At 44.8% G+C, this 26,926-nt stretch overlaps 1 protein-coding gene across 3 annotated transcripts in view; it reads left to right on the top strand.

The window, feature by feature from the left end:
• Positions 1-26,926, top strand: part of FLI1 (Fli-1 proto-oncogene, ETS transcription factor) — a 126,369-nt gene that overhangs the window by 93,306 nt on the left and 6,137 nt on the right. For all 3 annotated transcript variants that reach the window (XM_050755971.1, XM_050755974.1, XM_050755972.1), the window contains exons 5-6: positions 3,208-3,273; positions 26,055-26,120. In XM_050755971.1, coding sequence (XP_050611928.1) covers positions 3,208-3,273; positions 26,055-26,120 — 132 coding nt within the window. The remainder of the gene's footprint in view (positions 1-3,207; positions 3,274-26,054; positions 26,121-26,926) is intronic.

Here is a 26,926-nt window from a genome sequence, read left to right on the forward strand (position 1 = left end):
ACAGGCCTGTGGCGGTGTCAGGCCAGAAAGAGCCTCAAGGGCAGGAGAAAGCAGTCCAAAGCCACAGAGAGGGAGGCTGGGCTCCAGGAGGACCTGCCTGCGTCGGACCAAGTTCCTTAAGAAAACAGAGCCTGGGGAACTGATGAAGTAGAAATTGGAGAAGAGGAGGGAATCTGGGTCCCTTGGGTGAGAGGCCAGATGCCCCCAACCAGCCCCTGCTTGGGGAAGGCAGCCTCTCCTTCTAGGAGTGAAACTTGAACCGAGAACAGTCTTTAGGGCAAAATCCTCTTCCTAGGTTGCCATGAAGTATGTATTTCATGCAAGCTTTGGAGAGGTCAAATGACCCTTTCTCTTGGCTTTCTGGGAGTTTCCTGTGGAATTCATGTGTGCCCAAAGAAGAACTTTCACCAAGGGGGAAATGTAATAAATGTGGTTTATCTAAGGTTCGTGCTTTCGGCTACATCTGCACTAATGACTCCGGCAGTTTGCTCCTCAGAGACCATCATTTTTCTTTATTTGCTCCAGCAGTGAGGTTTCAGCCTGAGGGAGAGAACATCAGGGACAGAGAGGCAAGCATTCTTGGTCCTGCTTCTGGGATTTTTTTGTATTCCCTCGGAACGTTTGGTTCCATTTCTTCACTTCCTTCCAGTCGTGCCGGATTATTTCTTATTGCAGCAGAACCCATTCATAACTTTAATCGGAGGACAAGACTAATGCTCAGTAAACGCATGTATAAAGAGAACTATTGTATGTAATTGTGACATCTGTGGGAGAAAGGATGTAAAAATAGTAATGATCATAGCTAGCATTTATGGAACACTTATGAGCCAAGGTCCATTCTGAGCACATTACATGCATTATTTGATTTAATCTTCACAATGCCACTAAGTGGTATTCACCCATTTTGCAGATGAGAAACTGGTGGCTCAGAGAGATGAGAGAAATCAATGGAGAGCACAAAGCTAGTCAGTGATAAGACGCAGGTCTAATTTTAAACTCTCATTTGCTTAATAAACATGCAGTCATGCTTTGCTTCATGATAGGGATAGCTCATCTTCATGTGAACACCACAAAATGTACTGACACAAACCCACATGGCATAGCCTACTACACACTGAGGCTGTATGCTACAGCCTGTGGCTCCTAGCTTACTAACCTGTATAGCATGTTATTGTACTGAATATGGTAGGCAATTGTAGCACAATGGCAAGTATTTGTACATCTAAACATTTAAAAGATACAGTAAAAATACACTATTACTGCTGTCAAATATGTGGTCCATCTTTGCCCAAAACATCATTTTTTGCTGTGTGACTATTAACAGGAACTTGTCCCGGCCTTACTTTGTCATTGATATTCTTGAAAATGGAATAACCAAATGTAGCTGGCTCTTGAATGTTACATTCATGTGACTGTCTCATTTCTAACATGGCATCCACATAGCCACACTTTGGCATACAGAGGGCTCAATACACCCCCATCATCCCCCTTCTTGTTTCCGTCTAGAGCTGCTGCAGAGCTAGAACTAACAGTCATGTTCTAGGCAGTTGGACAATTCTTATAAAATTCTCTTCCTTGGCCGGACGCGGTGGCTCACACCTGTAATCCCAGCACTTTGGGAGGCCAAGGCAGGCAGATCACCTGAGGTCAGGATTTCAAGACCAGCCTGACCAACATGGAGAAACCCCATCTCTACTAAAAATACAAAATTAGCCGAGCGTGGTGGCACATGCCTGTAATCCCAGCTACTGGGGAAGCTGAGGCAGGAGAATCGCTTGAACCTAGTAGGCGGAGGTTGCAGTGAGCTGAGATCGTGCCATTGCACTCTAGCCTGGGCAACAAGAGCGAAACTCCATTTCAAAAATAAATAAATAAATTCTCTTCTTCATCGCCTGGCTTGGGTAGTGCACACATTTTCTCTGAGGCACACAACCAAACGCCCACAGCTGGGTGAGGCGGCAGCTCCATTTCTGCATCCCTTCCATGACTGGAGACTAAAAATAGGAGTGTCTGACAGCCTATTCCCACCCCTGGCACCCAAGCCAGTCCACTCGGCCACAGGGAGCAGGGAAAACCGTTGTTTAGAAGAATTTTCTTAGCCTCGAACACATGTGTTGAACTTACGGTATGTTTTGTAAAAGCAGATCCCAGCCCTAGTTTCGAGAGCTCTTTAAGATTTCCCTAGGAGAGTCTCAAAGAGAATGGCAAAAATGCCTAAATTTCACAAATTACAACCTTGAATTCACTTTAAACAGAGGAACAAATCTAGTTTTAGGAAAGAAGGGAGAATATGTTTTCCATGCAACAACAGCAAATTATTCTTTCAAAGTTCTGGGTATAGAAGAGGTATGCATTGAAGTTGAATTTTTAAAGATTGGATATCAGCATTCTGAGATTACAGAAAATTCAACGCATGACTCTTCAGGTTCAGTGCGTGCTCTTAGACATAGGTGAAGGGAAGCAAAAGTTCCTATTGGAATACTACCACTCATCTCCTTCCCAACTCCCAGCGCCCCTCCACCAGCAACAGATACCCGTGCACCTTACCCTCACCTGGGAAAGGACCCATGTGTATGTAAACCCAAAGGATACCACAGCAGGAAGGAGCGATACTAGCTTCTCCGCCAGGCCATGGCAAACTATAAGCTGCAGGCCAAATCTGGCCCATGGGCAAAACAACAAAAACTAAGAAGACTGTGCAACAGAGACTGTAGTCAGCCTATAAAGCCAAAATATTTACTCTCTCCTTTTGATAGAAGAAGTTTGCCAACCTCTGCTCTAGTTCAAGAAAAAAAATCAAAATCTAGACATGTCAAGTCACTCACCAACTGTCACATGGTGAATTAATAACAACTGGAACAGACCTGGGATTACTGATTCTCAGTGCTGTGTTCCTATCATGAGATGGCACAGACCAGAACGTTTCAGAACGATGAATATGGCAGCTCAGGGGTCATGCTGTCTGTTTCCCCAGAGAGCATTTCATTCCAATGTATTCTGTCTCTTTACTCCGTAAAGTTATTACAGGCCTGTATGATTGTCTCCGAGCAAATGGATTCCATTCGCTTTTCCTTTCTTTCTAGGAGTCCTCTGTCCCTCTTCCCCTCTCCCCATCTCTTTCCCTTTCCACTCCCTCCTCATGTCATCTCCTACTCTTGATCTCAGAAGAACATTTTGGTGATAACCTGTTTATGTTTTGCCTCTCAGGTTCACTGCTGGCCTATAATACAACCTCCCACACAGACCAATCCTCACGACTGAGCGTCAAAGAAGGTAAGTTTGTTCTTTTGTGCACTTAAAATTTTCTTCTGAACCAGACATGACACAGTCCCATGCAGTTAAGGTTGACGCAAAAAACCAGCTTGTTCCACTCAACTTTTCCTAGCATACAAAGATGAGAAGCCAAAGACTTGCCACTTGTGCTACCAGTTGCAAAAATACAGTAAAGAAGGTTTTACAGTATCTTGTAATAATATCACAAAGATACAACTTGAAGTTGTCATTCCATGCAGGAAAACATGTTACATTTAGGAAAAAATGAATGCTGCTTACTTTCAAAGTTGAAAGTTGGGAGTTTTCTCTGATGAAAATAATGAAATGAGGATTTCAAGGATTCCAGCATGTCTACCCTTAAAGGTTTTTTTCCGAAGAAATTTTAGCAGCCGGTCATAGTGGCTCACACCTGTAATCCCTGCACTTTGGGAGGCTGAAGTGGGCAGATCACTTGGGGTCAGGAGTTCGAAGACCAGCCTGGCCAACATGGCAAAACCCCCATCTCAGCTAAAAATACAAAAATTAGCCAGGCATGGTGGCAGGTACCTGTAATCCCAGCTACTTGGTAGGCTGAGACATGAGAATCGCTTGAACTCAGGAGGCAGAGGCTGCAATGAGCCGAGATCACGCCACTGCATTCCAGCCTGGGCGATAGAGTGAGACTCTGTCTCAAAAAAAATTTTAGCAATGTCAATACATTTTTTAAATGGTGGCTTAAGGGTTTGGTCTGGTTTGGTTTGGTTTTGTTGAGAAAGAAAACTGCCTCAGCAAATGCTCTCTGCCAACGAAGATTTTAGTAAATGTCACAATAGCATTGCTCAGTGTCTTTATGAAACGTCATGAGGAGTGGTTCCGATACTGTGTTAGATTTCAGGCATAATTCATGGTACCTGGTTTAAAGGAGAAAAAATGTGAATGCATAATTATTAGGAACCAGAGAGAGACTGGAAAAAATACTTGCATGGCATGGCAAAAATTCCACAGAGGAGGGGACTTTTGAATAGGAGCTTGAAGAATAAATAATAAGAGTGTGGCAGGCACTCTGTCCTCCTTGGCTCGCTCTCTGTCCCCAGTTTTTCTCTAACTCACCTTCCCCATAATATAGAAGAAAGGCACAAGCTCTCAGGATCAGTTACGTATAGCGCAGCATAGCATAACCTTTCAGAGAAACAAAGGCTCTTCTAAGGAAAGACCATTTGGCTCAACATCCGCATGGGGTGGGAAGGAAACAGAGACCCAAAGACACTCGCTGGGTGTCTTGCCCAAGGTTACAACTTGATCACATAGAAATTTGTGTTTCCTGTTAACAATTTATAATTGAATAATGACCAGAAGGTTTAGTGGAAGAGTTATACCACAGAATGAATCCACTTTTAAATATTTATGTTTTTTCATTTGCTTCCTTCTCTCCTATCCCACCCTGAGCCAGTCCTGTTTCTGCCACTGTTTTTCCTTTCCAAATCAGATTTCTTGAGTTTTGTCATGAAAACTGAATTTCTATGGATTCATTCTGCATTGTGAGTCAGATTCCACTGGATGACCTATTTTAATATGCTGTTGCAAATGTCTGTAAGACAGAAAATATATTTTAGTGGCAAACGCATTAGATTGAAGGTCAGGGCACCTTTGGATTCCCGTGAGAAAATCACTTCAGACCCTGAACCTCAGTTTCCTGTCAAATGAAGGGAGGAACTTGGTCAGCAAGAGGCCAGCCCTGACTCTGGAGCTTCTAAGGAGATGACAGGAGCCACATTGCAAGGGCTCAAGAGCCACTGTCCTTTGATTTCTTTCACATATTGAGTTGTATTTCATTTGTGGATAGGGATCCACAAATGGAAGGGAGGAAAAAAGAAGGGGAAAATGACTGCAGGGAGAGAAAGAGAGAAGGAAGGGAAGGGAAGGAAGATAGGGAGGGAGGGAAGCAAGGCTATAATGAAGGAAGGAAGGAAGGGAAGGAGGGAGGGAGGGTTGGGAGGAGCCCTAACCTCTGAACTGCTGAATTCGAATTTTTGTAAGTTTCTCCAACACTTCAGGCTACAACCTGCTACCAACATCAGAATTAGCCAGTGAGGCTCTGAAGCAGAGCTAATGAAAGATTTTCTGATACTGGGCTTCAGATATAGGGTTTAGTTTAGAAACTGGTTTATCCAAATTGAAATGTGTTGCTAACCACCTCCTTCCTCCTCCTCCTCCTCCTCCGCAGGTCTTATTGTTCAGCCCTGTCCTCTACCTGCCATACGCATTTCCTTCCCTTGGCCCTTTTGTGTTTAGGGAGTACATTTGTAACACTGCTGTCTCATTCAGGCTTATTGTGGGAGCAGCTCCCTCTTGCTGGGTAGCAACCCCTCTTCTGAAATGAATTAACTGTAGTATCCAGGCAAACGCACACTGCCAGGACCTTATTCAGGTGGTGCCGGCATTTATCTCCCAACATTGGGCCTGGCCTCTAGAGACGATTAAGCCTGTGCTTTGCAGGTGCATCTTTTGTCCCCAGTAAAGCTCTCCACTTGAGCTGTCTTGCTCTTCTATGCCTTCCCCTTGTGAGGTGGTCTGAATCTGTCTGAACGACCCATCAAGCCACAAAACAAAGTACATTAGCAAGACAAAGCTAACCAAGCCCTCCCTCTATCCCTCCCTGCCTCCTCCCCACCTCTCACTGGCTCTCCTGCTCTGCTCTAAACACTATCTATTAGCTATTAGAAGACATCAGGCAACCTTGGCTCCGTCTTCTTTGAATAAGACACACACAGCCCCAAACAAATCCAGAGTTCATCAAGAGCACCAGAGCTCTGTGTGTGTGTGTGTGTGTGTGTGAGTGCACACTGGTGCAATCCACAAAGGGCAGGTGCTGACATCAAGCACAAAGCAAGGAAATTGAGGAGATGCTGTCTGTTAATGTGTCTTCAAAGCGCTTATCAAATTAGAATGGCTTTTTGCTTTAAAATTGTATAATCACCCTTCCAGCTTGTCTCTTCAAAATGGCTGCAATCTCTAGGGGTTTTTTGTGCCCAGGAAGTAAGACTAGATTTTAAAAATTAATTTAGAACAATCTTTAAGCCCCTTTAAATTAAATATTCTATGGACATGGATTGGATCCAGCTAGCGCAGTTATGCTCTACCTTTAGTTTATCAAGGCTAATGCCCTTAAAAAATAAATTAGGATAAAAGCTATTGTTATCCATTTACAATAGCAGCCACAGCTGTCACCTATAAAGGGTTTTGGAATATATCAGACACCTTCACATGCTTTGCTTTGGAGCCCTGCACTGGGTCTTTGAAGTAGATATTATTATCTCTATTTTGCAGACAAAGAAAGTGGGGTTCAGCACTATTAAGTGACTCACTGAAGGGTACACAGCTACGCAATGGCAGAGCAAGGACTCAAACCAGGTTAGAGGATTAGACTAGAAGCCCCTCACTTTCTGGCAAATACAGCTTTTCTCTTCCAGCTGCCTTTCTGCAAAAGCAATACCTACCCTAAAAGTAACTTGGGCAAAGATGTGAATGTTTTGCATTACTTGATTTCTGTCCATGCGGTTTTCCCACTATCAGCTCCAACTTCATCCCTAAACTCTTCTCTTTCCAAAGATGAACCGATACACGACTTATGGTTGGCATCAGCCCTTAGTTCTGAGAGCACAGAGAATCACCTGGAGATCTTTAAAAATACTGACCCTAGGACAAATATTGCATGAGCCCACTCATAGGCGGTAACTGTCAAGTTTATAGAGCCAGAAGGTAGATGGTGGTTACCAGGAGTGGCAAGGAGTGGAAATGTGGAATTAGTGTTTAATGGGTAAGAGTTTCCATTTGGGAAGATGAAAAGGTTCTGAAGATGGATGGTGGTAATCGTCACACAACATTGTGAAGGTACTTAATGGCACTAAATTGTACACTTAAAATGGTTAAAATGGTAAGTTTTATGTTACATATTTTACTAAAATTTTGTAAATGCAAAAATTAAAATAAAAAAATACTGATGCCCAAGCGCCAAAAAATGACGCATTAATTCAGAATCTCCAATGATGACTCCTGGGCATTGGAAATCTTTTAGAGCTCTCCAGGTTATTCCTATAAGCCAAGCTGCAGCCAAGCTAGAGGAGCCTGCTTTATAGAACAGAGACAACTGGAGAGAAATGAGGCCCATTTAGAGCTACTCCAGATTTCCCTGGAGATACACTGGGCAGTTGTCTGGCCCCAGACTGTCCTAGAAAAGGAATAGCAGGCCCTACTGGTATATTGACAAAGGTGTAGGTAAGTGAAGAGACTGTACGTTCCTGATTAGATTTTTTGTCATTGTCATTGATGACTGATTTTACTGATGTATGATATTACTGATTTTGACAACTGTACATTAGTACATCTCAGAAATTTCTTTCTGACATGTCCTCATTCAGTCCTCTAAAAAGTAGATAGGGTGTTGGTAACGTGATTTTACGGGAAGGACACTGGGGTTGCAGAAGTTAAGTGACCTTTTCAAGCATATAAGAGTCCTGGAGTCAGGGCTACTGACTTTCCACACCTTGTTCTCTCCAGTCCTCCAGGCTACAGATGTGCGTGTGTCTGCCCTGGTCCCAGGTCAGAGCTTCACTTTGTTTTTCTGGGCAAAGCCTGCCGGAGGCCTTCCCAGCTCACTCAGCTGGCCCAGCAGCATGCAAGAATCAGCACATCTCCTCCTCAGAGCTTCTTTGCATGCCTAAGCCCTCATTTCCTTAGTTCCTCATGCTGAATCTGTTTAAATACCTCTGACTTTCCAAAAGACGGAGGATATTGAGTTCCTTGTTTATTAACTCCTGGAACTCATCAACCGGCCAAGGGCCTGTGGAGCATTGAGCTTCTAGCCCCAGCCTGGGAGCCTTTCAGGGCTGCCATTGAACGCAGAAACAGAAAACCGCAGCCCCGCTGCAGGCGGAATGGCCATCTCCAGCCGTTGCCTTGGCTAATGGATAAAAAGTCTGTCGGCTTGCATGCTAAGTATGGAAAAGAGAGGGGAGAAACTACCTTTCTGTGTCCCTTAGAGTGAAATGCCTGGTTGGTGCTGAAGCCCATGTTAATGAGAGCCTGGCCTCTCTCCAGGAGAGTCCTAGGTGGCAGGAGCCATGCACATGGTAACAACAGCTTTTTGGCAGCCCGGTAGGGTTTGCCAAGCACGTTCCTATCCATTATCCCGTTTGTGCCCTCTGGTGCCATCACCATGAGATGACAAGGCTGGTAGTATTTTTATCCCCCTTCTGTAGATAATGAAAACAAGGCACAGAGAGATTTCAGGGGTCCTTAGAAGGCACCCAGGTCATGAAGCAGTACAAGACTCAAATTCGGGCCTTTGCTGTGTTCTATGCTTCCTCTAGGCTGCTTCTGGAATCATTATCTCAGCATACTTGATTCAAGCATCTGACAACATCGTAAGGATTCTTTAATACTCTCAGTTTACCTAAGGCAGACATTGGTCTCCTATTTCAGCATTATAGCATACTGATTAAAACTCAGGCTCTGGACTCAGATTGTGACCTGGACAATGCGCTCACATTTTTCTGCCTCAGTTTCCTCATGTATAAATGAGGATAATTGTAGTGCCCCTTCAGGGATGATCTAAAACTCCTAAATCAGCACGTCTGACACACCAATAAGTGCTCAATAAAAGTTATAATAAGGATTGTAAATTGTTATTCTAATTTATTACAGTGAAAATTACAATAGTAGTTAACATTATTATTGCAAGTTAATTACAATATTTTTGAGGGTTTACCAGATGTTAACACTGTACCAAGGGTTGTGAAGGATACTATACATAGATAGCAAAGCTGCTTTAAAACTTATTAGGGGGCCGGGTGCGGTGGGTCACGCCTATAATCCCTGTACTTTGGGAGGCCGAGGTGGGCAGATCACCTGAGGTCAGAAGTTCGAGACCAGCTTGGCCAACATGGTGAAACCCCATCTCTACTAAAAATAACAAATTCGTCAGATATGGTGGTGGGCGCCTGTAGTCCCAGCTACCAGGGAGGCTGAGGCAGGAGAATTTCTTGAACCCAGGAGGCGGAGGTTACAGTGAGCCAAGATCACGCTGCTGCACTCCAGCCTGGGTGACAGAGTGAGACTCTGTCTCAAAAAACAAAGCAAAAACACAACTTTTTAGGGAGACACACCTATGAAATATGAAGGAAATGTAAAACTGCACGTAATCAAAACACAACAATGCATGCTACACACAAGAAGTTCTCTGAGTGTAATGAAGAGATAGAAAATCATTAATGCTCAAACTGGACATCTTTTCCAAATCCCTTACAGAACAGAAGAGATCTGAGGCCAGAGAAGGTGTGGACCCAGCCACGGTCACACAGGGAGTGAAGACAAATATATACATTTATTCCTATGTAGGCAGATATTGTAGATACCTGGTACCTTAGTCAGGAATAGACCTAAATTATGTGATTGATGCTCCCCTCTATTCATTCATTTCTTTCTTGTGGAGAATCTTCCGTGCATAGAACACCAGGCTGAGCCCTGCAACTATGGTGAACACAGCACACCACCTTCCCTCAAGCACTTTCTAGTCAAACAGAGAGACACACAGCTAAGGAAGGAAGGAACTACTGTGCTTTGGAGTGAGAGCAATTCACATATATTACCACGTCTTTCCATTTTCCCCTGCATTTAGCTCCTGTATGGGTGTCCTTTATGATTTTAGAAGTCATAATGAAAGATGGAGACCTCTAGCAAGATTCAGCCTGGCTGGGCTGGAAATAGATATTGAAGCAAAGGGAAGGAGGAAGGCACCAAGGAAACCAGTGTGTTTGCTGGGGTGGGTGCAAGTTTTCAAGTTGGGTGTTGGAGACGGGAGCCCAGGTGAGCCCTTGCAGGAATAACTGAGGCCTGGGTGTTTGATGTGGGTTTCAGGAAGAGAGCCTGGGATAGAACCTATGCACCACGGCTTCCTGAAACCTGGAGAACCGGGTGCAGTTAGACGTTTCATTGTGAGACAGGAAGCTCAGCGAAGGAGCTGACAGTCAGGGACTTGTGTCAAAGTAACTGGGCCAGGGAGAGCAGAGTAGGTGGGCATTGAGCTGAAATAAGATTGACCATGAATTCATGATTGTTAAAGCAGGGTGATGGGACCTCAGGGTTCATTAGACTCTGCTGTCTACTTTTATATATCTTTGAAATTTTCTGTAACTCAAAAAATGCCTCAAGACATCTCTGCCTTATTTCTCCGGGTGAACGGGTTCCCGAGTACGGCATCTTTGTTCCTTGCAATATGCACTGCCTGTAGCAAGCTGATGCGCTCCTGGGTGCAGTCCTTGGGAGGGCGGGCGTTGGGCAGCCTTGTGTGTGTGTGTATGTGTGTGTGTGTGTATGGGAGGGCGCAAGCTGGTGCTCAGTGTGGAGGTGGGCTGTGTGTGTGTTGCCTCGTAGAGCCCTGCATATGGGGGCTTGGCCTGGAACATGTGTACCCGAAGGAAAAGGCCTGTAATACTGTGAAGTAAGCTGTTATTTTTAGGGAGTAAATAACATCTCTCATGCAGCAGGTTCTGTGGCCCCACAGGCTCCATCTACATCAGAGCACACACACTTCCAATTGGAGGGTACTGCGGCCTCACAGGAGAGCCTGTGAAGAACATTGTCATTATATGTTCTTCCTTATGATGAAATGTGTCTAAGCCATTCTTAGCAAAATCAGGGATGATTGCTGGATGTGTGTGTGTGTGTGTGTGTGAGTGTGTGTGTATGTATATATGCTGTTTCTGTGGTCCAAAGGCAAGATTTATGATTATGGGATAGACAGTAGCTTACTCTCTCCATTTTATTTTTTAAAAACTGTTTTCCTTTGAAATTCCTGAGTTAATGTTCTGTCTGCTTTCTATCTGACCCTCTTCGGAGAGTTGCATTTTTTTTTTCCACGAGAGAGATTAAGAGAGAGAGAGAGAGACAGAGAGAGAGAAAGAACAAGGGTGACAGAGAGAAACAGAGATCGGGGGAGGAGGGAGAGTGAGAGAACTGGAAACAAAGACTCGTTGTCTCTAAGCTGGAGCAGGCAGGAAACCCCAATCCCTTGGGAATTTAGCCAGCCCGCCCTGTCCTGGAGTCAGACTCCAGCTCTCTGAATTCAATTTGACAGCTTGTCTGGGACACTTTCTAAGTAACCATTATCCTTCCTTTCTCTAAGTAAAAGGACTGTTATTTCTTTTCGTGGGTGTGCTGTGCGAACTGCTATTGCACACGTGTGGCTTACACAGCAACTGGGACACACTTTCCTCAAATTATTGGAAACAGTTAGCCCGTTTCCTAAGACAAGTGTAAATTTGTTCCAGGATAATGAGGCAAAAGACTGAGTATCAGTCCACTGCCTTATTAAAAGTAGGCCTATTCCATCAGAGGAATTTTGTGTATGTAGGTTTTACTTCTTTGAGGATTCTTTTGAAATAGATACAAACAACCTTATCTTCCAATGATCATTCTCCCCAGTTTCTCTGTTGATTGATGGATTATTTTAATGAAACACATCACCATACATCCCACTGTGGAGGGAACTCAGATGTCCTCAAAGCTACCAGAGGTTATGCAGGCCACGGGCACAATTAGGGGTGACCACCTAGAGTTCAAAGGAGCCCGTGTTGTGCCTGGGAACGGGGCCATCCTGGGGTTTCTTTTAATTACTCAGACCCAGTTGAGTCACCACCATACCCTGAGGGACTGTGAAGTGATCACCCACCCTTCAAAGTGTTCCTATTGGAAGACCATCCAGATTCAGCTCTGTGGGACCGCTAGAGACAAGTTCCAGAACTGTCTGGATCCCCCTGGAGCACGGAGGTGTGACAGTTTCGTTCCGGTAATACAGCTTTGCCCATTTAGGTTCTGACCTAAAGACCTGTCCTTCAAATATGACTTAGTTCCTGTCTACTCTATCTTCAAACGCACTTCGGAAGCATGTTTCCCCATTCTCCCTTTGCCGGGTATGCCTTTCATTCGTCTCAGTCCCCACCCGCAATCCATATTCCAGGGAACGACATTCACCCTTTAGGGCCCTGGTCAGATCAGACAGCATCGCCTCATTACGGTCTTGTCCGCTCTTCCCCAGGATGCTTTGCTTATACCCACTGTTTTACCAATGCGGCATTCAATAGATTCTAGCCTAGCAGTCTTCTGTCTTGTGAGATGGGAAGCATCTTGAAGGTGGGGACTATTGGATGGATGGATGACAATAATAGGCAAAGTACCTTAAACTATTCCCCAGCAGTTTGGCATAGAACTAACCCTTTGAGATGTTTCTACAAGGTGGATGTTTTGGCTCTATCCACTGCAGCTGCTGGCGTGGCACTGCCTTTCCTCTCTACCCTCTCCTAAATTTCCATTGCTTGGGACCCCAGGGTGGTTCCTTGGAAGCTGTGATCAGTCCTATCCCTAAGTAAGGAGGCAAGACTGATAAAGAGCAGATTTCAGTCACAAGATGATGGCACCAGAGCCCCCTCTTGGCCCAACCACCACAGGATCCTGCTCTCAACTGGACTCCATAGGCCCTTCAGGTCTATGCCCACCAGGAGGAGGCTGAGGACACACCAAGCCAAGGAAAGGTGACGTCGCAGGGAGAATGTACTTTCTGCTCGATTCCACCTTCCTGTCTTAACTTTTCTTATGCCCCAGGCAGCCACAATAAGAGCTAACATTTGTTAAGCACCTACTATGTGCCAAGAAATTTCCTATTCACTTCACATTTATCCTTCATAAAACCTTATTAAGTTGGCATTATGATTATTCCCATTTTACCTGAATCACAGGTATGATGTTAAGCCTGAATCACAAAGCTAGTATGAAACAGAAGAGAGTCTGTTCCTGCAGTCCCCTCCCCACCTAGGCAATGGCAAGGGCTCCAAAATGGCCCTTTCCTACTCCATCTACCACCCCCATCATGCATTTCTCCCAGGTAGCTGATGTTGTCTAGTTGTTAAGATATATTCATCTGTTGACTGCTGCTACCATCTAAAAAATCAGGAGCCTGACCCAATGCGATCAATCTTATTTGCATTTCAAGAAGCAATCTAGCAAGTTAGAATTTTAGAAATTCCACTTTAAAGAGGTTGTTTGCCGGGTGTGGTGGGGCAGTGGCAATGGAGCTGCAAAGTATTTTTAAAAAACGTGCTTTGTCCATGCTCATCAGTCAAATTCTTTCTTTCTATCTGTCTCTGGAGAGAGAAGGGGAGAGGAAGCTTCTTCCATGCCACATGGAGACAAATGGGTTCCAGGCATCTTCTAGTGAAAGGCCAACGTATAGGAAGCATCATTTGTGGTGGTTTCACAGATTTTTTTTCCCATTGTTATGCTTTATAATTTATATAATTGTACACATATCCTTTTGTGTTTCATACTACATTTAAGAGGATAAAGGACAAAAAGAGATTTAGAAAAGAAAGTATTATATTGAGTAACACTCTATCGATAAGAATTTCAATAAACTGAATTTAAGAAACCATCCAGGCACAGTGGCTCATGCCTGTAATCCCAGCACTTTGGAAACCACGGTGAGAGGATCGCTTGAGCCCAGGAGTTCAAGATCAGCCCTGGCAACACAACTAGACCCCATATCTACAAAAAATAAACAAAAGTAGCCAGGCGTAGTGGTGTGTTCCTATAGTCCCAGCTACTCCAGAGGCTAAGGTGGGAGTATTGCTCAAGCCCAGGAGATCGAGGCTGCCATGAGCCAAGATTGCACCACTGCACTCCAACCTGGGCAACAGAACAAGACCCTGTCTCAGAGACAAAACAAAATAAGAGTGGGGGTGGATCAATTCAATAAATTTAATAAATTTATTATTTGAGGGAAATTTATTTGAGGGAAATAAAGTTTCCCTCAAGTAATTTCATGGCTCTACCAGTTTCATGGGTAATCTTCTGCCTCAGAGCTTCACAAACCCATGATTCCCAAGGAGAAGGAAGAGATGTCAAAATCAGCTTAAAGCATCTTAAAGACACGTCCAGGATGCTCCAGCTGCCCCACGCCCCTCATAAATTCACCTGTGCCCTCGGTAGATGAAGGAATGAGGAGAACGTTGGAGCTGAGCACTTATGTTCTTAGAATAATCACCTTCCATTGCTCTGGAATGTCCAGCCCCTGCACTGCCCCAGTATTGAGAGCCAGGGCTTCATCCCAGTGCTTAACTGGAGAAGAAAGGCGCCTTCCTGCCACTACAGAGTTCACCTCTTCTCACCCCTGTGCCAGAAGGTGCCAGGCCAGGCACTGCAACTGGCCACTCAGAAGTTCCCACTTTGCCCTTTCTGCCCTCCCCAGGCTGTCTTTGGTCTTTCTTATCAGAGCTGCCCTTGGATGCACTCTGAATAAATCAAGACCCTCACAGGCGCCCATGGGCTCTGCAACATTAATGATGGTGACGATGAATGCATGAGCCCAGCAACATTTTAGGAAAGGACGGTGACATTAGGTAAACCTCCAAGTGGAGCAGGGAACTGGTGCCAGGCTGTGGGAATGGTGCTGGGGGACTCCAGAGCACCCTCCCCATTGGTTCCCACTGGACTCAGCCCAACAACGACTCCTCCTGCACTGCCAGGGAGGGGCCTTCATGACCCTGAGTGCTTGGCAGGGTAGAGCTCCACTACAGTTCTCAGTGGCAGTTCACACCCACTGGGTGGGCCATTTGGGTGTTGCATGTCTTCTGATTTATCTGCAGACTCTCGGATGTTACTATTTTCAGCCTCCCATCTCTACCAAGTTTCACCATGACACTGCACACTCATCCCACTCCAGATGACAGAGCAAAGACTCCAAGTGCAGTTGGCCTTGCTTGATGCAGCTTCATTGCCATTGCTTGGTTCATAATAGAAGTTAAAAGTGATCCCCGTTGGCTGTTTAGAGGAGAGGGGTCCCAAGATACTTTGGGAAAAAAAGGGGCAGGCCCACAATGCCCTACCAGGGGCCACCTCAGTACAGAGTATTCCAAATGTGTTGGTTCTGCCTAATATACTGATTTAGAAATTTCACCACAGGGAGGTTATTTGAGGGGATTGGTAGCTGGAAGATATTTAAAAGAAACTTGTTTAACCAAATTCTCATCAACCAAATTCTTTTATCTATCTGGAGAGAGAGAGAGAGAGAGACAGAGAAGCTTCTTTTATGCCAGACAGAGATCTATGAGCTTAGGCTATCTTCTAGTGAAAGGCCAACGTATAGGAAACATCATTTGTTATTTTAATATAAAAACCTTTCTAATCTCTTTTTATAGATTTAATAACTCTCTCTCTTCAGAAGCCCTTATCTAAGTTAATAAAGAGGTTGTTTCTCATGAAATATCGTTGTTGGAGGAAAGAAGCCTTTGAGGAGGAAATATGGAGGCTAGAAACACTATCCAGGATGTCAGTGGGTTTTTTCTTTCTTGTCTCAGGGATCCGTAAGATCAAGATGTTTAACATGGGTCAGGTGTGGTGGCTCACACCTGTAATCCCAACACTTTGGGAGGTCAAGGCGGAAAGATCACTTAAACTCAGGAGTTCAAGATCAGCCTAGGCAACATGGTGAGAGTCAATCTGTACATCAAATAAAAAAATTAGCCAGGCATGGTGGCACGGGCCTGTGGTCCCAACTATTTGGGAGGCTCAGGCACAAGAACTGCTTGAGCCTAGGAGGTCAAAGCTGCAATGAGCCAAGATTGCGCCACTTCACTCCAGCCTGACCGATAGGGTGAGGCCCTGTCTCAAAATAAAAATGTTAAAAAGAGGCTTAACATGCCTCTTTGATAAAGTTTAAATTCTTGTATTTGAAATATTCTAAAGAAAAGATGGTAAAAATTGAGTGGAACAATTACCTTATGTGTCAAAATCCAACACACTCTTTGAAACTTGATTCAATTCCTATCTGCCTCGAGATACATTTTTATTCCTCCTTAAGACTATAGTCTCTTCTCAGAGCCTCACCTCATTTACAGGCTATTTATGGACCTAATTACAGATTACCTTGTGGTCTTTAATTGTGAGTTTTCTCCTGGCTCTTTTCTTCCAGCCCTGTAGATATTCAGTAAATACCATTGAATATTTACTCAATCCTGCTCCAATAAAGGAAGAACCAGAAGACATTAGCTTTGGTTGACACAAGAAAAATTAACTTCTTATGTCTCATGAACTAAACTCTGAAAAACAGTATCAGCTAGAATTCTGTGGGATGCTTTAGAGTATAGAAAGCATTTTCATATGCACGGTCTCATTTATTCTCAAAAGATCCCTGTGAGGATCCAGTGTGCTATTTGCTTTTCCAAACTCTTAAATTTAAGAATAATCACACCACTCTCTCCTGCCCCTGCCAAGTATCTACCTTTTATAGAGAGGTTCACTAAGAGGTTCAGAGAAGTTAAGTCATTTGCCTCAGACCACACAGCTCATAACGGACAGAGATGAGAGGCAAAGCAAGGAGTTCTGACCCCCCAGCCCAGAGTTCTTTCCTTTGCCATGAGCCATTTCCCTGTTTGGAATGGATTCATGAGAAATTAGGGAATTTCTTCCCATGAAGAATCTCTAAGAGCCCTAGTAACACCACAAACAATCCTATGCTTGATAAGTTTTAGGTATCACTCTTCCAAAGAGATGAAAATCATTCTTGGTATCATTTTGAAAAATCTTTGAGCTCAAGAAGTCTTTGGCCTTTTGGGCCTGTCTGCAAAATAATTATCAGCCCTGCCCAATATACTAGAGGAGGTTAGAGAGAGGCAGTTTTTTGCTATGAGTCATAATTTCAATTTCTATTAAAATTCTTACATGGCCACATATGCTTTCTCTCAGGCTTTGGGCCTCTGGGCCTGTGCTAATTTGCATGTCTGGTTTAGATAATGTCTGAAGTCCTTCCAGTCTGAAAAGGAGCCTCTGATTCTGTGATATAATAAGTGAGACCACGTTCCACCTACCAAAACTTGATGGTTCTTTTTCTTTTAACGACTGTGCTCTGTCTGATGTGTGGATGCACAGCTCAGGGACTGAAGTGTTTCCTGCTCACCTGCCAGGCCACAAAAGAAGGATTGCTCCTGGCCGGGCGCGGTGGTTCACGCCTATAATCCCAGCACTTTGGGAGACCAAGGTGAGTGGATCACCTGAGGTCAGGAGTTCAAGACCAGCCTGTCCAACATGGTGAAACTCAGTCTCTACTAAAAATATAAAAATTAGCCAGGTGTGGTGGCAGGCGCCTGTAATACCAGCTACTCAGGAGGCTGAGGCAGAAGAATTGCTTGAACCCAGGAGATGGAAGTTGCAGTGAGCCGAGATTGCGCCGTCACACTCCAGCCAGTGAGCTGAGATCGCGCCATCACACTCCAGCCTGGGGCACAAGAGCAAGACTTCGTCTCAAAACAAAACAAACAAACAAACAAAAAAAGTAGTGCTCCTTCAGGATGAACTTACCTGTCCACTTCTGCTACACTGACCCCAGAAACTTGTCCTTTCCTGCAAAGCACTTCAGACATAGGCCAAAAGGCAAATCGTGGGAAGTGCTGGGATTTAAAGTTTCTTGATTTGAATGGCCGTTCTAATTCAATGTGAATCCAAGACCACAGACTTGACAATCACCTGATTCGAAATATGCGAAAAGTGCTTGAGTCTTTAAAAGATGGGGTTCATCTCACCTTTCACTATTCCTCTCCCAGACATCAAAAGAGATGCCGTCAAGTTTCTTAGCTAACTTTGCTATCCTACAACATAAACAACTCTCACTCATACAAAATCTAATGAAAAGGAATTGGCTTTCCAGAGGGACTTTGAGACCAATGTCGGGCAATCTGTCACTTTTCAAAATAAAATTATGGAAGTATGTAGAGCTCCGTTTTCATAATGTTAGATCAAGTCTTTGCTCAAATTATATGTTTTCAGAGAAGCCCTCCCATCCCTGCACTGCCTACTTCCCTCCTCTGTTTTTCTCTTCGTCATAGCGTTCATCACCTTCTAATATACAATGTAATCTACTATTTGTCTTGAATGTCAGCTCCACAGGGGAAGGACGTTTGTCTAGCCATTGTTGTATTCTCAGCACATAAAAGTGTCTGGCAAGATAGTAGACATTCAGTAAAACTTTGTTGAATGAATAAATGTGTGGTGGGACATAAGGCATCGATTAAATCCAATAAGTTGGTGACGGTGAGGGGCAAGAATGAGTTTTTGAGAGAAACAAAGGTGATTAAGATACAACCCCTCTTCCTAAAGATGATCACCTAGCAAGGGACACAAGTGTACAAAGAATTACACTCAAAGGCTAAGCAGGACCTGGGCAGTAGACACAAGACAACTCACTAGCGAGCCTTGACCTGCAGAACTTTGAAAGCAAAGGACATACAAGCTGAATGTTACACAGATGCAAGAGTGTATCCCCTATGGCCATGGAGAAGAAGGGCAACCTCGCTGTGAACATTGCAACCATGAGGGTCAGAGCAGGGCAGAGGGGGTTGTGCATAAACTGCCTCTCGTTTATCCTCAAGCCTGATTACCTAAGTGAACTGTTATGTTTTCTTTTTCCTACCTAGAATCCTCTTAAACCAGAGGCAGATTTGACCTAAGAGGTATGCAATTTAGTTGCGTCTACATGGCCCAATATGGAAGGAAATTTTGGCAAACACCCAGTTAATCTAGTCAGTATGAATTGCTTTTCCACATGAGGCTGGCCCAAAAATCCCACTTTGAGGCCTTATCAAAATAAATAGGTCATTTAGACATCTGTGTCACTTAGACACAGAGCCTGTGGGAGAAATGAAATAGAAGAAGGGCCCAGCCTCAGCAGGGAGCCTCACGTGGCCATGGCAAGGCTGTGCCCAGCAAATGTGCCCCTTTACTCTCCACGCTTTTCATATTTAAAAGTCAGTCATTTCTTCTAAGCCTTTTCCTCCTAGGTCTTTTTCTCCCTTTGCCCATCTAATATCTTCAACAGTACCTCCATTATGCTCCACGCAGCAGGGTCGGCTCCCAGGCGGAGGGGCTGTTGGATTCCAGGACAAGATCCTTAAGCAAAGGAAACCTGATCCAGGATGTTTTTTCCCTGTGAGTTCCAAGTTTGGGGAAAGCGTTCCTTGGATATTTTCCTTCTTCCAAGGTCTCAGTGGATGCCAAGCTCCTCTGTTGCTCTTTGGGACGTAAGATGCCGCTGAAGTGAAGGTTGAATAGCCCCGCTAGAATGGTGGGATGCAGTGAGGACTTGGTCCTGAGCTTCAAGGCCAGGTGGGCAGAGACTCTGGCACCTGACAGTAGGGGAGGAAGGAGGATGCTGGGTAATGCCCACGCCTAACATCCAGGCAGACCACCCATAGCCATCAGCCCTGTCTGTCTTCTGGGGTGGGATTTCTCAAACCAGGGTCCAGGATAATAATCCACCTCTTATTTTAAAAGAAAGCCATGATTTATTTTATTTTATTTTATTATTTATATATATATATATATATATATATATATATTTTTTTTTTTTTTTTTTTTTTTTTTTTGCTTTGGAGACAGGGTCTCACTTTGTCACCCAGGCTGGAGTGCAATAGTGTAATCATAGCTCACTGCAGTCTTGAACTCCTGGCCTCAAGTGATCCTCCCACCTTGGTCTCCCAAAGTGCTGGGATTACAGCCATGAGCCACCACACCCAGCCTGAGAGCCAAACTTTATTTAAATTTGGGAATCACTGTTCCAGGAGCACAGAAATAAAACTGTCCTTCCTCCTTTATAGCCCTCAGGCTTCTCTTCCTTTTCAAGGCCTTCCTCAATGAGCTTGGGAACCTCATCTCACCAAGATAAGCATGGCAGAGGGGCAAGCAGGACTGAATAGACTACATGTATGTGGTGTGTATTTTTAAAATCACCATTTAGCACATGCTTATTTAATCCTCATAGCAGCTGTGGAAAGCACTTGTGATTAATGCTTTTCAGAGAAGCAGAACTGGAGGTTCAAAGCAGCAGAGCAACATGACCAAGGTCACTCCACAAGGCCAATGTCTGCCACTGGGATTTCAATCCCAGGTTAACTGATTGTAAGTCCCATTTCCTAACTGTCAAAATAATCCCCAGGCCCACCAGAGAGAAAGGATACTTTCACGATGACATCCTAGGCCCTGCGTCTACTTTGCCTCGGGGCAGGGCTGAGGGTGAGGACTGGAGGAGCAGAGACTGCAGCAGACAAGAAGCTGGTCCTGAGCTGTGGGTTGGGAAGGTTCAGGCCCTGCAGCAAGTCTGGCAGGTGGAGCGCAGGACAAAGGAACCAAAGGAACGCTTAGAGGAGAGCAGCTTCTGCAGGGTTGGTGTCTGGGAGAGGCTGCTCCTCCCCAAAGACTGGACCTATTAGAAGTACAGGACCTCCAACGGAGACGGGGTTTTAGGGGGTCACCTAGTCCAGCCCTTGACCAGTACATGTCATAACCTGTCGGACAGCCCAACAACAAAGACCACTGCTCACCTGTAGGTTCTTCCCTGTCAGAGTCGGAGTGAATCTTCCTCCTTGTGGGCGTAGCTCTCTGAGGAAGCTGAGGGCTTTGGGTCTCAGGGCTACCATTGATTTGAGCATTTCTCCTGTGCATCTTCATTCTTTCAAGAAAGGAGGTCTGGTTCTGGCTACCAAAGGGCCCTGCTCTGCTGGGAGCACAAGCAGCCTTGCCCATTGCTTGGCTCGGCTGAAAGGTCTGCATTCCGAAGCCAGGATCTCCAAGGATAAACAGGGTTAGGTGCTGCCAGCCTTCTCAGCAGCAACCAGAAATTCAATGAGAAGTTTTGGGGAAAATTCATCTTTTTCCACCCAGTCATTGAGAGCAAGGTTTTACGACAGAGGGGATGAAGAGAGAGGCTTTTGTGGGCTGATATCGCTGTGTTGCTGGCCTCCAGTCAGGTCACAAGGTGGAGGGCTGCATGCCGGCGGGGACGTTTGGGCTCTCAGACAGCTGAGGCATCAGAGCTGAAGGAAATATCTTCCCAGAGATGTTTGGCCATATTTCTAGGACCAGGTTAAAGCTTCACACAGAAGCTGAGTTAACACTGGTATGTCTATGAGAGGGTCATGTCCAGAAACAGCTTTCTCCTTCCAACAGAGACTTTGTAGGAAAAAAATCTCCATGCTCATATTTCTCTACCCCAGGAGGCGCTTCTGGAATCTAAGAGGCCATTTAGTGTCAAATTCTGCCCCACCAAGCATCACATAATGGTGATACTGTTAAGGACATCATATATGTGAGGCTGAATTATCCACAATGGCTGGCAATGTCTTCATTCTCCAGAATGAGGCTCCGGCCTCTTTGCTTTGGCAAGAGTTGATCTCAGGACTGCCTGAAACCAGAAACTCCAGGCAAAGCTCTTTGGGTCACTCTTCTGAAAAGGAATCACAATAATAAGATCTGTTATCTTGGTACTCTGTAAAGCCAGGTGTCGGCCTTCACTACAGTGAAAAGTGAGTTTGTCAGAACCAGTGTGATTGTCTGCTGATTAAGCCATCTGCCACCATGGAAATGGACCGAGATTGTCAACTGGTGCACTGGTGCTGACAGCCACATTTTTACATACTGGGCCTTTGGCTGCTATCTCAACTTTGTCTTTCCAGAAGTCAATTCTTGGGAGGCAGACTCCAGGCACCACATTCTAGAGGGCCTCCATGCATGCTCAGGCTTCTTCTCACAGCAGGCACACCCCGCCTAAGCCGCACTCCATGCACTGAGGGACAGTTGGGGCAGGAGCTCTCACGCAGCCAGGTGTTGGGCTCTGCAAGGAGGTTTGTGTGGGGATGTGAGCCACTGGGTCGGCTCCCTGGTCCAGACTTCTGCATTCAGGATATAGACATAGCTCTGTGTGTATGTTGGGGACTGGAGATGACCACACTACTACATTTTTCTTGAGTGACTTTTAGTAGGAAAAAAAAAATGAACCCTCTCTTCAACACTGACATTGTTTAAAACACATAAAATGCACATCACTTCACCAAGCAGCATTCAGGCCTTGACTTCCCTGTGGGAACAAGCTTTTAGCCTATGCCTCATAAATAGGTGGATTGTGATCCACTCTACTCAGAGGGGACACGGGAGTGATGCAGTCTTTACCCCTCAACACCCCAGATGGAAATCTTATGCCAGAGGCTTAATTTCGTGAAGTCAGGGAAGGAGCACTGGGTTCTCTTCAACTAGTGATATCATGAACAATAAGAAGAATTGTGTATATGTAGCAAGTAGGAGAAAATATTGGCCAAGTTTATCTATTCATTCAACAAATACTTACAGTCTACTAACTCTGTGTGGGGCCCTGTTCTAAGTGCTTGGATATATCTGACCCAACAGAGATCCCTACTCTTATGGACCTGATGTTCAGGAGGCAAGGGGATAGGAACCATAAACGACAAACACTAATTAATTACTGATTAAATTATGTGATAAGTGGAAATAGAAGAGCAGAGGAAGGAGGATGAGGGAGTTGCGGGGAGGAGGGAATTAATGTGGATTTGGGAGGCTGCCCAACATGTTTCTGGGTCTGAATTTTTTTTGGTCTATGACACAAACCATATTCTTGATTGCTAACATCCACTGAGGCCCCCTCTGTGCTGGGCACTATGCTGGGTGTTTACTTGGGTATCTCATTTACTCTGCAAGACTGGCCTGGTTCTTCATACCCCTAGGGCAGAATGCAAGACTTTAGTTCTTGGCCTTCTGCATCTTCATGCTTTTTCTTTGGAGCAGAAATTGCTCTGAAAATGCTGGTTTTAACTTAAATCTTACATTGACCAGACGTCTCTTCGAGCCCCAGAGCCTACGGAGTGCTTTTGTTAAAACCCAGAGCCAATGGGCTCAGGCTGTCCTTTGTGCAGCCAGGTACCAGTGGGAGGATTTTCCATGCAATTACTTGGGAATGAAAAAGAAATGAGAGGGAGGCCTGTGGTCTTTGCTACTCTGACTCCACAGGCTGCTGGGATGGACGTTGGATGAAGACACCAGCTTAGGGCATGGCCTGTTGCTATTTATGACTCTATTACTTCACAGTGAGAGCACAGTTCAGGCTGACTGCTGGGTGGCCTCTGTGTTTCTGTCACTTCCTTTTTTTACCTATGTGAGGACTGTAGCATTGGTTGGGACTTCCAGAGTCCTGTTAGCCAGGCTTCTGCCATCAGATGGGCCTGTGGACACATTGCCCCATCAAACGCTGCCTCCTTCCTAAGGCCCTGGGGCATCACAGAAAGATGGGGCTGCCAAGCCACTGCTCTGATAAGGCACACCTTCAACCAGGCTCCATCACTCAGAGCTACAGGAAAATCCCATGGTCATATGCCCTCTGTTGGTGACAGGGAATTCTGTCATGCATTCAGATTTTTGCATGTCTGCTCTGTCCCTGGAACTAGAATAAGAGAATAGGGAGAAAAGCTGATAAGAAGTCAGTGATAACTATAGCCATGGCCATAATTTAGGCTCCAAAAAAAATAATTCTGAGTGGTTACCAGATAGCTTTCAGAGAGGGTTGAAGCCTTCAGTAGACTAATGATTGAGCAGAAAAAATGTTTAGAAAAACTTGAGACAGATTTTATCCATGCAGTAAGTCAGAAGTCAAGTCAGAAGTTCAGATGACATGTACGATTCCTGAAATTTAGTGATTTTTTTTTTCTTTTTGTTTGAATGTGTCACTTCTCTTCTACTTTCTGTTCTGCTCCCACTAGAATGATCTCCTTCCCCCAGGCCCTCGGATCCACCCCACATACCACCACAGGCTCATTCTTTGCCACACCCTGTTTTCTAGCATGGCTGCATGCACAAAACCTCCCTTAGTTCCCACTGCCTGCAGCGCCAAGGTCACAGAGTTTACTGAGCTACCATCAGCAAGACCTTGAACATGCCTCGGCCCTCTCTCCTCTCCCTCTACATTGCTCTCCTTCAGTGGTACAGCTCCTCCCATGGCTGTCTCTAGACCTCGCCTTGACATCTCGCCACCCACCTCTGCCTTGTTCCTGCGTGATCCACTCCCCTCTCTCGGCCCTCGTTCCACTCACCTCTCCCTCAACCTCCAGGAGCCCTTTGTGTTTCCTCCACGCCTTAGGCACATGACCCGTGTTTCCTCACAATCACAGTTACCCTCTCACACTCACATGCAAGGACAAGAAACATGTTTCCTATGACTTCACACCCACTCCCTGGCCATGCACACAATGCAGTGTAGAAGTTGGTCCCAAATCTATTACCGGAGGCCTAAGCAGCAGCCTCCTCCTGCTCAAAGAAAAATGTTCTGCCACTGCCAACATTGCACTTCCTCAGCAAGACATCTCAGAAAATGCCCATCAGAGCCTTCCACCTCATTCCAAGCTTGCAAACAAGCTGGTTTTTCATTTGTCTTGTTTGTTTTTAAGCAAGAAGTATCCCTTTAGAGGACGAATTAGGAAAGAAAAAAAAAGTCAAACAAAAACAAAAACAGGAGTGGAGCTTTGCCTCTCTCTTTTGTCCCCTGCCTTGCCCTTCCTCCCTATCCCATCCCCCTCACTTTCTGTGTTGCTTTTCATGCCAGTTGCTAAAGACTGTAATTTTAAAACTGAACTGGCTTTTCCAGAGCCTTGAGGAATGTGCATCTGCACGTGGATTTTTCCACAAAAAAAAATGTCCCTGTTTTTTGGATCTTCTTAGCCAGAAACAATGAGGCCAGGCAATCAGAGTCCACCCGTCTCCCAACTCTTATTCTAATTTGTTTGAGAGGCTCAGAAGGGGCTGAAGGGCATGGTTTGTGTTTTACCCTGTCAGACTCTTGTTTGATGAGGTTTGTGCTCCATTTGTTCGGATGGTTTTTATGGTTTCTTTGTTGTTCGTGGAATGACTTTGAAAGTCATAATTCTGTATCCTCAAGCTCCTCTGCTATTCCTGCTCAATGTCTCAATGGGACTCCACCATGAGAAAGGGAAGGAAGAAGTTTCCAGCTAGTTAGTTAATCGATTTCTAAGCACGTTTACGGAAGCATGTGGAATCTTTCAAGAAAGAGGTTACGATCACAAAAGTTTGAGGAGTATTCTCCAAGACAATCAAGAAGCAAGCCCTTAGTCATGCCCAGGTGGGGAGCAGGTCTCCATCCACTCATTTCCTGATCCAGCCCCTCTCCCAGCCACATTTCTGGCCTCTTCCCTTTCTCTGTGGTCATCAGCCCAGTCCTCTCCACTGTCAATAGAAAAGCCCAAGAGCCCTCAGAGAGCCTGGAATGTGCTCCCACCCCTGTGATGTCATCCCACATCATCCATGTTCTGAAATCGGGGACTGGAGTTGGCCCCCAGGAATGTCACGGCCCTGGGCTTTGAGACACTCTTTTTATGGGCCTTTCACCCAGTCCAGACCTTGCCTGCTCTTCAGAGCTGCTTGAAGGATTTTGCCTCAGAACTACGGACATTTAAAAAATGTCTAACCTTGTGTCAGTTTATATTTGTAGAAAGCTTCATAAGGTGCTTTTCCATATGTTATTTCATTTGGTCATTTCCACAACCCCATAAGGTAGATAAAACATAAATTTTTATTTCCACATTAAAGAAAATTGAAGCCCAGAGGAGACTTTTTATTCATCCCAGGTTTCACAACAAATAGTGTCAGGGAGAGAAATTGAACCAATCCTCTGACTTCACATTGAGGGTTCTTCCCATTACTTTGGCTCCCAGATCTTCTCAAAGAGTGTTAAAGTTCTTTCCGCCACCCCAACCCCAGGGGGTGAGTACACTTCCAGAATTTAGGGATGCTTTAAAAGCCATTGCTGAATTGAATTTTATTTCTCCTGATCACTATAGATAAAGCTCACGCAACTTTTCTGAGAAGCAGGCGATGCTAATATACCCCTATTTGTTATTGTTCATTAGACCCTTCTTATGACTCAGTCAGAAGAGGAGCATGGGGCAATAACATGAATTCTGGCCTCAACAAAAGTAAGTAAATGTCTTATAATTCTTTGGAGGAAAGCATGTTTCTGAGGACGGGGTTGGAGAACAGGATCATAAGATACAGGAGAGCAGCAAACATTTGTTTCCCTGCTTTTTGAGTAGACATCAAAATTATTTGCCAATTTAGGGCCTTTCCATGATACCCAGTCCTTGAAAGATGGTATGAGATTTTCATTTAGATTTTTGAGTTTTGTTTTATTGCACTCCGTTTTAGAACATTGGAAGTTTGAAGGTTTTCTTGAGACAAGGTTCTATACCAATGAATGGTCACTGTCACTGGCTGTGGCTTCTGTTATTTAAATCAAGGTAATGACTCTCTATAACTTTGCTCCCCTAACTGTTGAGGCTAAGTCATACCAATTTCCCCATCCCCCTTGATACTGGGTAGACTTCAACATATCATCACTTGGTGGAGAAATTGATGTCTCAGACCCCCGCCATCTCCTCCACATCTTCCATCCCTGATGAGGAGATGCCGGGGGGGTCTGGGACATCAATTTCTCCACCAAGTGGTGAGATGATGGCATGTCGAAGTCTACCCAATATCGCCCATTAAGGGAATAAGGGGCAAGAATGACTCACGAACTCTTGTACCAGAAATCAATCTTGCCATGCCTAGAAAGCAAAATATGAAGCACATGAGCAGGTGGTAAAGGAAATTCTTTCAAGAAAGAGGTTGGGGTTACAAATTAATGCCAAAACAATAACCAAGACCCCTTCCAATTATGTGTATTAATTATTTACTTACTCTGCACATGACATTTGGCAATATAAGATTCACAAAGATGAAT

Source organism: Macaca thibetana, chromosome 14 (assembly GCF_024542745.1).
Source record: "Macaca thibetana thibetana isolate TM-01 chromosome 14, ASM2454274v1, whole genome shotgun sequence".
Lineage (NCBI taxonomy): Eukaryota > Metazoa > Chordata > Mammalia > Primates > Cercopithecidae > Macaca > Macaca thibetana.